The sequence below is a fragment of the Diadema setosum genome, chromosome 21, assembly GCF_964275005.1.
Source record: "Diadema setosum chromosome 21, eeDiaSeto1, whole genome shotgun sequence".
NCBI classification, from domain to species: Eukaryota; Metazoa; Echinodermata; class Echinoidea; order Diadematoida; family Diadematidae; genus Diadema; species Diadema setosum.
The window spans coordinates 30,542,185-30,557,006 of NC_092705.1; the positions used below are offsets into that span (position 1 = coordinate 30,542,185).

Here is a 14,822-nt window from a genome sequence, read left to right on the forward strand (position 1 = left end):
GGCACTAGGTGAGGGCTTCAACACTTCTACACAGAATTTTGACCTTTGACTTCTTTGACCTTTGACCTTGATTTTTAGGCCTGTATTGTACACTTTGCTACAAAATGCCACTCCTTCGCCATTTCTTACCCGATTTCAATTCTGTTTGATTTATGTGATGGCACTAGGTGAGGGCTTCAAAACTTCTACACAGAATTTTGACCTTTGACCTTTGACCTTAATTTTTGACCTACATTTTGTTGTACATTTTACTACAAAATGCTACTCCTTCACCATTTCTAACCCGATTTCGATTCTGTTTGCTTTATGTGATGGCTCTAGGTGAGCGCTTCAAAACTTCTACACAAAATTTTGACCTTTGACTTCTTTGACCTTTGACCTTGATTTTTGACCTTTATTGTACATTTTGCTACAAAATGCTACTTCCGGCGGGGACATATATTACGCACTGCGTAATTTCTACTTTTCCTTGTTTTACTTTGTTTTGTGATGTCTCAGCCATTCCTAATCTGATGTTTATCTAATAAACTTTGAATTCCTCTTAGAATGGCATGTATACTCTGGTTTCTTGGTATCTTGCAAAAACTTAAAAGCCCAATCCTCATCTCCACCATACCACACCTTCAATGAATAGGTACATGAAAAAGTGTTCATTTGCCTTCTGTAATGCTGTTGTGAGGGGCGAAATATGTTTATTGTGGTGATATTAAAAAAGTATGCAAGTATTGTGATTTTTTTTTTAAATCTAAGGCAAGGTTTGTACACTTTATGTACATTTACATGCCAAGTTTGTGTGCTTTTTTCCTTTAGAAAATAACAATGGAAGAGGGGACCCATGAAAGGATGCTGCTGGGCATGTGCCGCCTCTGTGGAAAGAGGAAAACAAGGACGCTTCATGACAAACACAGCCTTTCAAAACTCATTCAAGATGCTGTGTCCGTAAACGTTGCAGAAGATGACTGTCGACACCCGCCCTCAGTATGTGACAGCTGCAAATCGAAATTGAGACGGTGGAGGTTCTTTAAAAACAAAAAAGTAAAGAAGGAAGTAAACATAGACCTCTTTGATTTTCAGCAGCATGGACGAGATTGCTTCATTTGTCTCAATGCAGAAAACGTTGAAAATCACTCATGGAAGGTCTTCATGAGAGATTTTGCGGAGGAAAACGGTTACTACGTGAAAGAGGGACGCAATGGGAGGACAATCATTGTGCGGATCGATGATGATGGGAACACGTCAGTGTGTATTATTGTTGAGAAAAGTGGTCAGTGGACAGTAAAAGTGCATGGGAGAGAAGTTTGCAGTGATGTTTTTCCTGATATTCCTCCGTCTTTCCAGAGCGGGGAGGCATTCGAGCAATTTCTTCTCACCCTCAATTCCCTCAACATATGTCCGGGTAACCCGGAATATGTCGTACCTTCCCATCTGGTGGTAAATCATCCGGTATACCTGCACTACTCCTCCTCTGCAACCACCATCAGGCACAATAACTGCCCCCTTCTCACCAAGGAATCTCCAAGGTGCTTCAGATGCCGGATACATCGATCAAGCATAGCAAAGGTGCTGCGCTGCCTACAAGCGGACTGCTCTGTGTCTCCAAATTCTGCTTACAGCTGCATGTCCCAGCAGAGGCTTTCAGAAAACCTTCAAACATCAGAGGCCATGGCATGCAAAGATGCAAAATTGAAGGCTGAGATTGCCAAAATGTTTGAAGAGGAATCTCGACCTTTAAGCATGGAGGAGCATACATCATTTTCCACTGTATTCACACAAGCGACACAGGAAGTCCAGCACCAGTTTGAAGAAGGAACAAGAACGAGGATTCTTTGGGACCAACAACTGACGTCTATTCAGAATCATCCGAATGCCACAAGATGGCATCCGGCTATTCTGCGATTATGCATCGCCCTACAAGCCCAGTCTCCTTCATCTCATGAACTGTTCAGAAAATCTGGTTTGCTCGCACTTCCTCACCAACAAACACTCAAGCAATATACCAACTTCACTATGGATAAATCTGGCTTCAAACTGGACAATCTACGACGCATCATCTCTGACATTGGTCTCCGTAAACAGGAAGATCACAAGAGAAATGTTGTCTTGTCGTTTGGTGAGATGAAAGTCAGCGAGGGACTTGTGTATTCACGCTCCTCTGAAAGCATCATTGGCTTCACTACCTTGGGCAGTTTGTCGGAAGAGTTTGACCGTTACGCCAGGATATGCGAGGGAGAGAAACAAGACAGTCCAGGCCATGTCCTTGCTCTGATGATCAGGGCTATTTCTGACTCGTACAAAGCAACAATAGCACATTTTGAAACATCTGGTAGCACCCGTAATCAACTCGCCTGCATAGTGAATAGCGCCATTGAGGTTCTTGAACTCTCGGGTTTCCATGTACGGGCCCTTGTTTCGGATGGGGCACCTCGGAATCACAAATTTTACAACATGATGAGGAAAAACACTACAGATGTATCATTTACCAATCGTTTCAGTGGACGCCCAATCTACCTGCTTACTGATGCACCTCACCTGCTGAAAGCTTGCAGAAACGATCTGGAAAATTCTGGGTACCACAGGAACAATCGGCATATGATGGTAATCCTTAAATTTCCATTGGCTTGTGTATATCATTGCCAAGTTTTTCAGTTCTAAAGTGAAATCTAAATTCATCAAAATATTTAAAGAATAGAATATAAATCATTGACTGGTGTTATATGCTATTTATATACACCATTGGTGCCTTATCTTTTGCCTATGACTAGATAAAGCATCTAAATTGATAATTTCTCTGCAAAATCAGTGTGAAAATGTATGTTGAATTTAAAAGAATTAGGAATTACAAGGGGATTTGAGATGTAAAGTTCATTTGTACTTCACCTCCGATATTCTACATGCATCATTTAAAGGTCCTGTTTACCTTTTGGGAGCAGTGATTTAAACGATGTTCAAGATATCACATTTGATACATACATTGTATGTGTAGGTCCTTTGTATCACAGAACATATACACTGTACTGTACTACCATATTAAAAGTTTGCAATAAATTCTGAAATAAAAAAGAAATATCACTGTTTTTCTCAATAAACAGTAACTGTAGATGGTTTAGTCTTGAAATGTGCGCTATACAAGTAGCCACTATTATTATTATTATTATTATTATTATTATTATTATTGTAATTGTTGTTCACATATTATGCTTACATCGATTTCACTGATTCAGTTTTTTACATTGGTTGTTTCTACCCCTGACTCATTTTAAAACTACACTGTACATGTACAATATCTTTAAGCACTAATGCTGGGTTTTTATTTCATCTGCATAGATGGTAAATAATGCCTTTCTTCAACCATCTTTCCATTCTGATTATAGAATTTAAATCCAAGATCTGCACTGTATGCTTTTTCAATTTGTTTATTTTATGTACACGTGTATGCTCCCCCAGAAGTATAATTTTCATAAGTTTCCTTTTTTAATATTGCGTATTAGTTCAGAGGATTACATGTCTCCTGGAAGCACATAATTGATGTGTACCACTGGGACCTTCAGCAGTGCACTTTCTTGAGGACACTGTATCATATCACTGAGGAACACATACATCTTACTCCAAGTCATCGAGTGGATGTCAAATTAGCTGCTCAGGTAAATTCTTGCTGCTGTGAGATTGCAGACGAAATTTACTGACTTCAAGATATGAAATCTATACGGTTTTTTTTTTTTCTTTCTTTATGTCTGAAGACCCCTGGAATTTTGTACATGCTTTATCTCTCTATATTATTCTAGTATGATCTTTTCATACACATCTGTTCACATTCTTATGCACAATTTGATTAAACAATAGTTTGTGGTTTGTTTGTTTGTTTTTTTTTTTGTGTGTGTGTATGTGTGTGTGTGTGTGTGTGATATTTTACCAGCAACGTAATGAATGGTTAGTGAGCTTACCTGATGATCTGTAATGATAGTTATAGATATGTACAGTTACAAGTTGTTAAGATAGTAAGTGCCTTTATTTGAGTATATAAAAATAATTTAGTTAATTGGTAGCAGATTCAGGGGTTGGGCATGGATGGAATGTGGGGGGGGGGGGGGGAGTTTGTACATTGTACTTTGTGCTTATTACTTTTTTAGCATAGTCAATTTTTCTATATACTGTGCACTTGGCCAGTTTTTTTTTACCAGTGTGGTGGAATATGCAAATGGACAATGTGCCCCCATGGAAGCCTTTAAAGCCACTCCCACCTTCCAAGTTTGCAATGTTCTTGGGTAGTAGCCCGCCAGAATGTGTAGAAGGTGAATTTGCAAAACTCAGTTGAGAGCAATACCCCCAGTCCCTGTTTTTATCAGAATCGCTCCTGTGTGTTTTGATGGTCAAATCCAGGTTTTGAGTGTCACAATGGCGAATGCCTTGAAGAGCCAAGGTTGCCCTGAGACGGAAAGCACTGCGCTGTTCATCAGATACATCAACACCTTCTTCGACTGCATGAATGTGTCGCAGGTCAACAGCGGGAAGCGGCGCCAGAACGCCGCGCTTCGTCCATACACAGATGTATCAGACTGGAGATTTACGGTAAGTTCTAATACATCACTGAGCAGTGAGGCTGAGATTAAAGGTGATGTTTACTTTTGGGAGCAGTGATTTAATTAAGAAATGTTTGAGTTATCACATATAATGTTTGAGTTATCACATATGATGTGTCCGTGTAGGTCAGTTGTATCACAAAACATCCTACCATATAAAAAGATTTGCAATAAAGCCTAAAACATACAGAGATATCACTATAATTCTCACTATAAAACCATTAACTGTAGACAGTTTAGTCTAGAAACAAGTTTGTTATAACTATTGTTCACATTTTGTTTCAAAACTTAACATTGCTTATACTGATTATCTTTTTTTACACTGATTGCTTCTATCCCTAACTGACATTTCAGAACTATTTTGAAGCACTAAAGCTAGATTTTTGTTTCATATGCAAATGGTAAATAATGCCTTTGATAAGGGGATAGATTTTTACATGATGTCAGTTCATATATTTAATAGGTTGTGAGAAAATCTGTAGGTTTTTTTCCCTCTCTCTCATGCCATGAATGAGGGGGGGGGGGGGGGGATGCATCATAGAGGGGGAAGATGTAACTATCATATCTTTTACAGTGTGTGAGTATTGCAAATATGCAAAACTTCCATGTCATTGTGTTAGCTTGTCGGATACATGCAGCGAGGAAGATTTTCTTTTTAAAGCAATTTTAAAGGCACATAGACCCGGTGGTTGCAGGGGCCCTGCTGGATGATACTGCCGATCACAGTTAGCATTATACGAAGATTGCCAAAGTTGAGCTGTTATCAAGAGCAAAGTGCATAGGTGTTCCTAGGTAACTTTGCCTTTGTTGTCTTCTGCGCATCACGCAGTCTGTAGTAATACCAGGGTGCATGCATATGTGCTTGTTATTATGACATCACAAAAGAAGTTTGCTAAAGCTGTCACCCCTCAGCCGAATCATGAGCCGAACTGTGATCGGACCACTGACTACAGTGGATCGGACTTCTTCGCACTCATGGAAATGGGTCACAGCGTAAGCGCTACAGAGGAGTCGATAGAATACACCGTGTAGGTCTCTGTAGGAAACTTGCACCGTGCGCCCGCGTACGCATTCAACTAAACCACTGGGTCTATGTGCCTTTAAAAATACTTCAGGGCAAGGGTGCAAAGGATGCAAACTGCTTGTCTCTTTTGATAACCTATTAGCATTTTTAGTTATGAATTTTTTGGTCTGTCTTTATTTTGCAGTGGCTGGAGGAGGATTTCCTGTCATTCTTGGAAGAATGGGAGACAGAGAACCAGTTGAATTGGGTCAATGATGACGACATAGACAAATTTTGTTTGAGCAAGCCAACGCTTAAAGGGCTGATGTCCACAGGTACTGTAAATGCAGAAAGTTTTGCGGCATGTATAGTTTTCTTGAATCTTGCGCTACTTTTGGCTAGCTGAACTTTCTAAAACTCGCAAAAATATCTTTCCTCACAATTTCATCTGCATATTTCAAATGGGTTGACAAATTGAACAGCGCGTATTTAAGATTCGCTCAGCACAAAAATTTATTGTGCAAGAAGAATAGACGTTTCCAGTATATGTTTAAAGGGATGTTATAGTTTTGGTTTGAGATGGGGCTGAAGGTTAGCACCTTTTTTGTGTTGGATAATGCAAATTACCTCTTTCGAAATATGAGAGAGCATACAATTCATGTGAAGAGGAAATCAAAGCTTATTTGATCAAAATTGGTTTTGGAACAGGGAGTTTATAATAAAAGATGGAACCCATCATTAAGACCAATTTGCTTTACTTTGTATGTGTGTGGTTTTTTTTTTAATATCTCAGCCACTTCTTAACCGATTTTCATTAGATAAACTTTGAATTCCTTTTATGATTGTATGCTCTTTAGTATTTGATAATTTGTTTCTAATTAGCTTGATAAATTGTTTCTAATTAGCTCGAAAAAAAAAAAGATAAATTCAGAACCGTCAATCTCAATCAAAACTATACCATCCCTTAAATTCTTTTGTGTTCATGCTTGTATTAGTCTGCTTGTCATATGATTTTTCTTGTTCTTCCAAGCCGTACCGTTTTCTTTCAAAATACTGGATTTCTCAGGCAGCTCTTTTTTAGTCTGTTGATTCTCTTTCAGCAGTTGGTGCATGAACAGAAAAAATATGCAGTATATTTATATAGAATATGAATAACTAAGTAAATTTGACATTGACATTTTTTATAAGTGAATTTTTGAAATGTCATCCCTTTGTCTTCATATCTTGATCAATGACAGTGAGCACACCATGGCAGAATTCACAGTTATGAGATTGTGTTACACTGCATTATCTTTAAGTCATTATGCTGTAATGTATAATAACGATGTATATACATTTTATTAAAATCATAATAATCATTATCATTGTTATTTTTGTTATAATAATAATAATAATAATAATAATAATAATAATAATAATAATAATAATAATAGTTATCATTATTAGTTGTTACTATTATTTATTATTTTTTTTTTTTTTTGGTATGATCATTGCTGGGAATTAGTAACCTTTCTCTTACAAAGAATTATTTGAAAATGTTTTTCAAATCTTTACTTTATTAATCTAATGATAATGCCCTGTTTGAAAAGTTTTGCTTCTTTATTTTCCAGTCAAGGCATTTGTTCAGCTGATGAGAGAACTTCTTTCGGAGCCTGGTGTCGGATGCATACTCAGCGAGAAGTTTTCTATAGATCCCCTGGAGGACTTCTCCGAGCAAAGAGAGAATGGTGACAGAGATGATGGTGACAGACCCTATGGTGACGGACACGATGACCCGACTGTGAGTCAGTTTGGGTGTAATCCCAACACACTCAAGGTTGAGGAGGAGTATGCCGTTGAGTCATCCGAACAATGTAACATCACGCAGTCAGGGTCATCTCCGTCCACTTCACACGACTCTACACCACCACCAAGAAAACGCCTCTGCAAAGAAGAGGCGCCGAGTCCCTAGGTAGCCGATTAATGATGTGCTAATGCTTGATTAATGGAAACGAGCTAATCCCCTGAAAAACAGTTGGATTTTTCTTTGCCAAACTCTTTGCCAACCACAAACTCTGTTTTACCATAATGAAAAGACATGGGCAATAGAAAGTTAGTATTGTATTACCGTGATGAAAAGACATGAGCAGTAGAAAGTAAGTATTAAGAGGTCTGAATACAATATTCCTAATATTACATGGCAATATTTAAGCAGCTCTATAGCCATATTCTGATATTTTCAAAACAGATAGGACAAGGAGAGTGCTGTAAGATGGTATCAAGTTGGTCTCAAGGATACACAGTGTACAGTGTAGTTTACTGAGTCTCCACTGCCACTGTACTTTGGTGCAAGATTTTTTTAAGCAGCTGGTCAACGGTAGTGACATTAGATATGGGCAACAAAAATATGAATGGCTTGGGTGCATATTAACTGCATGTGTACTTCAGTCACTTTATGCATAGTTCTGCATATCTTTGGCCAAAGCATCCTTTTTATTCATAAAATGTTTGTGTTATGTTAAGGTCTGTTTAAAAACATATTTATACATCTTCAAGGAGCTCGCAATGCTGCAATTTTGACAGCATGATTTACATATGTTTGTATTCATATGTTATTGCCTACCTCTTGCTGTGCCTGTTGGCACCCTTAAAATGTAAAATTCCCTTGTTATTGAGAGCATTACGTACATGCTAATTTGTTAAAATGTGTATGGTCATGCTATGAGTGAATATCTGTACTGTAGAGTAATTTACACATGGACCAAAATGTGTCAGTGCGAGGTTCACAGGAGTACTTGTGCCTACAATAGAGCCAAATGAAAGATTTTCTTGGTTGTTTTCAATTCATCCCAGTATATCAAGAAAATAGGACAGAATTTGATTATGGAGATCATTACTTATGGTTCTCTTTGTTCCAGTTGTATTACTCTTTTGTTACCAGATTGCGTTACGTTCTCCTTTTTTAAGCGTACACCTTTTCTAGAACCCGACGTACGTGTCCTAAATTTGTTGACTGCCCTAATAATCTATGTACTGTCACTCTAACTCTCCATGAACTCAATTACAGAAAGACAACTTATACGTGCACAGAGTATCAATTCTCTGCCCATTTGAATTATTTCAAATCATTTTATTTCTGCACGTACCAATTACAGCATGTTGCCAAAGAGTACTAAAGTACATATGGTTCTATGTATTATAAAAGTAATGATTCTCTTTCATCTGTCTTAACCCGTTAAGGACTGACTGATTTTGCTTAAAACACGCATTTCCCATAGACACTTGCCCGAGTGTACTCGGGACACGTCCTCAACGGGTTAAAGTACAATAATGTGAGCCTAAATGTAATTGTGAGAGGTCACTTTGTTATAGTCTTCTTCTCTCAAGTCAAAAAAGAGGCTAAATCAAAGAGAAAAAAATAATGTGCCCCTGACAGAAATAAACATATACACTTATTCTATGGATCAAGGAGAAATTTTCACATATTAAAAGATTTTCTTTCATCCCTTGTCATTGTGCTGATGTGAGGTTACCTGTATTCAACAAAAAATTCAAGGGCATTCCATCCATAACTTTATTCATACAAAAATAGAATGTGAATTTGAAGTATTAGATGGGGAAAATTAGCATATCAGTCTTTGTTAATGAGTGGAAGACAACATGAGGAAGACTAGAGTACATGCCCCTCAAAATAAGTTCTGCAATTAGATTTTGATGTATCATACACTGTATTTCTGTTATGGTGGCATTAACTTCATTAGATATGACCTCATAAGAAATCCTGATTAATTATCGTAATAATGATATCTCACTTGTTAGAACTAGCTGTTCCTGGAATGTGCGAAACAGATGAGTATGGGGAAAGATCAAAAGTGATATTATTAAAGCCGCTATTGATGAAGCACTCTTTTGATGAAAAAGACTGCTGGTATAAGCAATACTGAAATGTGAGTACTTTCAAAAACTTCCTTTTCCTGAACATTTGGTGATTGGTCAACCTCAGTGTTTAATGTTAATCTGCAGATACTACTGCAGTTTTCTGATTCATGGATGAAGCCCGGAATCTAATGATAATGTCACAATGCATTCTTTTCAAGCATATGCCTCCCCTTAAGATTCAAAACACATGGGGATTTCACTGTTTGATGGAACACGTTTGCTCCGTTTTGCAACTTTTCACATTTGACCTTTCCCAATACTCAGGCATAGTGTGCGTTCTAGGAATGCTAATGTAAACAAGTGAGTTATTACTGTAAAGATAATAAATCAGACATTCCTATGATGTCACATTCAAATGAACTGATGCAGATTTATTACAAGAAATATAATGCATCAAACTGGAAGTGCAGGACTTTTTTGAGGAGTATGATATTATGTTAACGTTTGTGTATACCAAGGAGGTTGAAGAGATGGAGTAACAACAGAGTTATTCCCTTTGATCTATGTTTGAAGCCGCTGCTCAAAAATATTTGAAGCATGTGCCAAACAGGATCTGCCGCGCTAATACAAAAACAATTGACTCGTGTCTCATTGCATAATCACCAGCCACTTTCAAAGGAAGATATGTCTTTGTGATGGTAATTATTTTTCGCTATCCCTTCTTATAAAAGCTAGGTGGTACAGACACGAGGATGCGCGAACAGAAATTGAGGAAAAAATGCTAAAATGCAAACGAAAATTACTCGACTGGGCATACGTGGGCACTAATCTGATATATCTATCAATAGAGAATTATACTTGAAGATTATTACATGTTAGTTTCATTTGGGGAAATTAAGTCAAAAAGTGATAAAACCAGCTTTCCAGGATGGTACAGTTTTAAACATTTTCACATAATACAGCTCTGATTTACCCTTTTGCGCAAATATCTGAACGGAATTGACTTTTGTTTCACATGCTTTATTATTAAGTGAAATTTCATTTCATTTAATAAATAGATAAGCAAAATATGGCCAACATTATGATAATGTTCAAAATGAATCTTTAGATTGCTCAGCAAGACGGCGGCTTGGAACATTGATCGTCAAAGGCACAAGTGCACCTGTGGAATTCTTTTGTACATCAATGGAAATCTGACAACTGTTTGAATAAATTACAGCCAGTTGGAACTCCATGTATAAAACCTCCTTGTGCATACCATGGTGCACATACACGGTGCTACATTTCTTTCTTTTTTTTTTAATCACTTGCCCAGTCGGGTGAGAAGAGCTTCAAATTGTTGCAGAATTCTTGCCAGAACGTGAATTTTACTCGCCTGAAAAGGAAGTCAAAAAATAAGAAACATATTTTGGAAAGCACTTGTAAGTCTGGGCTTAATAAGACATACTCATTTGAAGAAATAGCATATGTTGATTGCCACGCTTAAATGCATTGGAGTTATAAACTTGGTTTGATCAAGTTTTGTGTTGCAATACAGGAGAGCTTCTTCACATACGCGTTGGAAGGTTGCTGAAATGAATAAAGTGTGTTGCATCAGTAAACACTCATTTATCTTGGGGCTTTTGTATGTTCGACTTTGTGGGTTTGTGGGGGGGGGGGGGATAGTGTGAAAAAAGGTGGCTGCAAAACTGATTTGCTTGTCCAATTTGGGTAAGCAATTTTTGTCACTGTGCCAAAACATTTGCCCTACTCCGGTTTTCACTTGCCCCTGGCAATCAGGCAAGTGCTTCAAGGGGTATCTGACTGAGCCATGAATGTTTGCGAGTGTAGCGAATTCTAGAGAATTGCAGGGTTCGTTAACAGGTGCAATCAAATTCGCAAACAATTTTTTTGTCATGGTAAACAATATTTCAGTGAAAAGGGTATCTCATCTTGACATTGTCTGTTTATTATCAGAAAGCTTCACTCATATGTTACTTGCATGTTTTGCTACCCAATGCATAATGCACATGTATGTATAAAGTATTTTTACAAGTACATGTATGAAAAGCACCATTTGGTAAATTCATGGAAACCTGAACATGTGCATTCATGTGGACAATAAAACTATTCAACAGGTATTTCTATTTCAGGAAAGTTTTTCAGACTTGTTTCAACACATCTTTTCATGCTTCCCAGATACCTATGAAATGAACTATGATCGATAAATGTATTTTTTTAATTCTTTATTCTTATAATATTGTATAGTTTTTAGTTTAGAATTACTTTTATTATTTGTTAACTAAATTGTTTGTTTTTCTTTTATTTTGATATACATGTATACTGTATATGAGCAGTTGACTACAGTGCACTCCTGTTATAAGGAACACGGATATCACAAAATTCCAGTTACAATGAAGTAAAAAATCAGGCCGCGACATTATCCATTCTATGTATCTTTATTGTTTATTTGTTCGGTTATAACGAAATTTTGATATAACAAAAGAAAACTGCCGGTCCCAAGGACTTCGTTATAACCAGAGTCCACTGTATATATTCTTATAGTAAATGTGCAATATAAATTCACAATGCATTGCTTCAAGACACAGTACATGTACCGTAGAGCTACATCACAGTCAAACTTACTTTTGTGAAATCGCTGGGTGTGTAAGATTTTGAGGGGATATCCATGTAATCAATAATACATGTATTATAATAGAAAATATATCAGTGAATGTTTGCGCAAAATTGGACAAAGTTTGAGCTACATTGGACAATCTGTTCTAAAGTAATTAATTCTTAAAGTTGCAGTGTGCCATCGCTGGATGACAGCAGTTTGTGATGTCACTGCAGAACAACATTACATGTAGATAAAATATAAATAGAATCTAACATTTCGTACACTGTACGTGTATTTTCGGATTTATAGCAAAATATAGGGGCACAGTACCTACCTCTTCCAGAAAGCTGGGGAAACAATTTTACCCTCAACATGTGTCAGTAACAAGTCACAGGAATTTGTAAATTCTATAAAAAAAAAAGAAAGAAATTATATATACATATATATACATATATATATATATATATATATATATATATATATATATATATATATATATATATATATATGTATATATATATATATATATATATATATATATATATATATATATATATATATATATATATGTATATATATATATATATATATATATATATATATATATATATATATATATCATTGTGAAATTCTAATGTTTTCTTTACAGTGTTCTTCATATGCGACATCGCAAACTGTAGCAGTCTTCACCAAAACTTTACAAATTCATAACTTTTGAGCAGTCTGTCCAATTGTCCTCAAACTTTCACTGATGTGTTTTATTAGTATTGCTGCATTTGCTCAATCCACTCATGAATATATTTGGGTGAACTAGTTCTTTTAACACACTTCCACGATTGTCAGATACTATTGAGTTGCACATAACTAACTGATTAGTACAATAAAAAACTACAACACACAGATTATAATCTGAATGAATTAGGAGCAGGATTTGAATTGATTTTGACACGATTTTTCCTCTGTATGGGGATAAAACATTAGTAAGAAAAAGTACCGCACCGAGCTGGCGTAATACCCGACTTTACATTGCCTGGTATTATGTGATTGATGAAACAGTTGTAATCAACTGAAAATAACCTGCATCACTGCCTTCCACACTAAAGTGGGCATTAAACAGATTGAGGTAGGACTTTGTTTTGCACTGCTGGAATACAGAAGACGGATAAGAGAGAATAGAGTTCATACAGTGCATCTCACAACAGCTGCTTTATTTGCCACCTACTACCACATGTAGTCCACTGCTGCATCGTTACATTATCATTTGGAAAGACACGTATCCTTGCATGACACAACCAGTTAAAGGTCCTGTTTACCTTTGGGAGCAGTAATTTAAGAAATGTTCAAGATATCACTTTTAATGCATATGTGTAGGTCAGTTGTATCACAAAACATCCTACCATATAACATTTTTGCAAGAAAGCCCCAAAATATAAGGAGATATCACTATTTTTCTCATTAAACTATAACTGTACAGTGTAGATGGTTTAGTCTGGAAACATTTTTATTATAACTATTGTTCAAATTTTGTAAATTCAACAATACTTAACATCGCTTATACTAGTTCAAATTTGTACATTGGTTGTTGCTATCCCTAACTCACATTTTAGAAGTGTTTTGAAGCACTAATGCTGGGTTTTTGTTTCATCTGCAATGGTAAATTATGCCTTTAATAGCCATTGATGGTCCGCTTACAGAGATTTTTATTTCTTTTCTTCAGTTTGTGCCTTAATCAACACTTGCTGTGCACACAGATGCACAAACAAGGAGATGTAAATAACACAAAACAAAACAGAGCCCTAAAATTCACTCACTTCAATGGGCTCCTAGCCAATATAATCTATGCTTGAGTCATTTTTGTTAAATACATAATGTATTTTAGAATTATTGTAACTGGGGTTAATACAATACCTGTAACATTTCTTCTTTTTTTGGGGGCAATATCTGCAATTTGTACACATTATCTCTCAAGATCACATGTAGGCTTATTATCCTGTGTCCCTGATAAAGGCACTCACTATTTCTGAACAGAATAAGTTAAGCACAATACACATACATTGTACACTGTGTGTGTATATATATATATATATACAATGTATATATATATATATATATATATATATATATATATATAAACAAATCTTACACAGAATTCAAGGATATGGATCTTAAGCAAAAAGCGCAAAAGCTACAACATGTATTTCTAATACTTTCATGAGGTCTATTTGGAAGATCTTGGTGTATGTATGATGTACTGGTGAAGAATAAAGGACACTACAAAATGAAGTAACGGTTTTATGACATTATTAGCAATGACACTGAAATTGCATCATAGAAATTGTGAAAATGTGTCAATTCCACTGGCAAAAAACTGTACAAATACAGCAGTACAAAAAAGGGAACTAGAAAAGCACTTGTTGCGTGCAAACCTTTGCCAAGCAGCTCATTTCCATCCATACACACATGCTGCAAATCGCCCAATTTCCCAATACAGTGTAAAGAAATCTTTTGTTTATGTCATCAGCTTCCAGCTACACAGCCGCAGTGCCTCGCCTGAGCAGAGCACCACTTGGAGTGTGTATGCAAACCTCAAATATGCACAACTTGAAGTTAATTGACCCTGTCTACAAAAACATTTAAAATCCTTCAAAATCCATAAAAATTCTTGGATCACTACCAAAATTCAATCATCTGTTCCTCGAGTCATTATCATCTCTTCAACCAGATCCGTCAGCAACTTTTTGAGTTATTTTGCAAACAGACAGACAAACCAACACGGATGAAACAT

General features: G+C 36.4%; 1 protein-coding gene across 1 annotated transcript; it reads left to right on the top strand.

Moving 5' to 3' along the window:
* Positions 1–814: 814 nt before the first annotated feature.
* Positions 815–7,994, top strand: LOC140244598 (uncharacterized). The gene is made up of 5 exons (XM_072324219.1): positions 815–2,595; positions 3,489–3,641; positions 4,378–4,566; positions 5,786–5,915; positions 7,191–7,994. Exons 1-5 carry the CDS (start codon positions 820–822, stop codon positions 7,529–7,531), a joined length of 2,589 nt encoding a protein of 862 aa, XP_072180320.1. The 5' UTR covers positions 815–819; the 3' UTR covers positions 7,532–7,994.
* The last annotated feature ends 6,828 nt before the right edge of the window (positions 7,995–14,822 follow it).

Coding starts and splice junctions, on each gene's coding strand:
- LOC140244598 (XM_072324219.1), top strand. CDS start 820: ATGGAAGAGGGGACCCATGAAAGGATGCTGCTGGGCATGTGCCGCCTC. Junction 3,642..4,377: donor ATGTCAAATTAGCTGCTCAG/GTAAATTCTTGC, acceptor GGTCAAATCCAG/GTTTTGAGTGTCACAATGGC. Junction 5,916..7,190: donor TAAAGGGCTGATGTCCACAG/GTACTGTAAATG, acceptor TTTATTTTCCAG/TCAAGGCATTTGTTCAGCTG.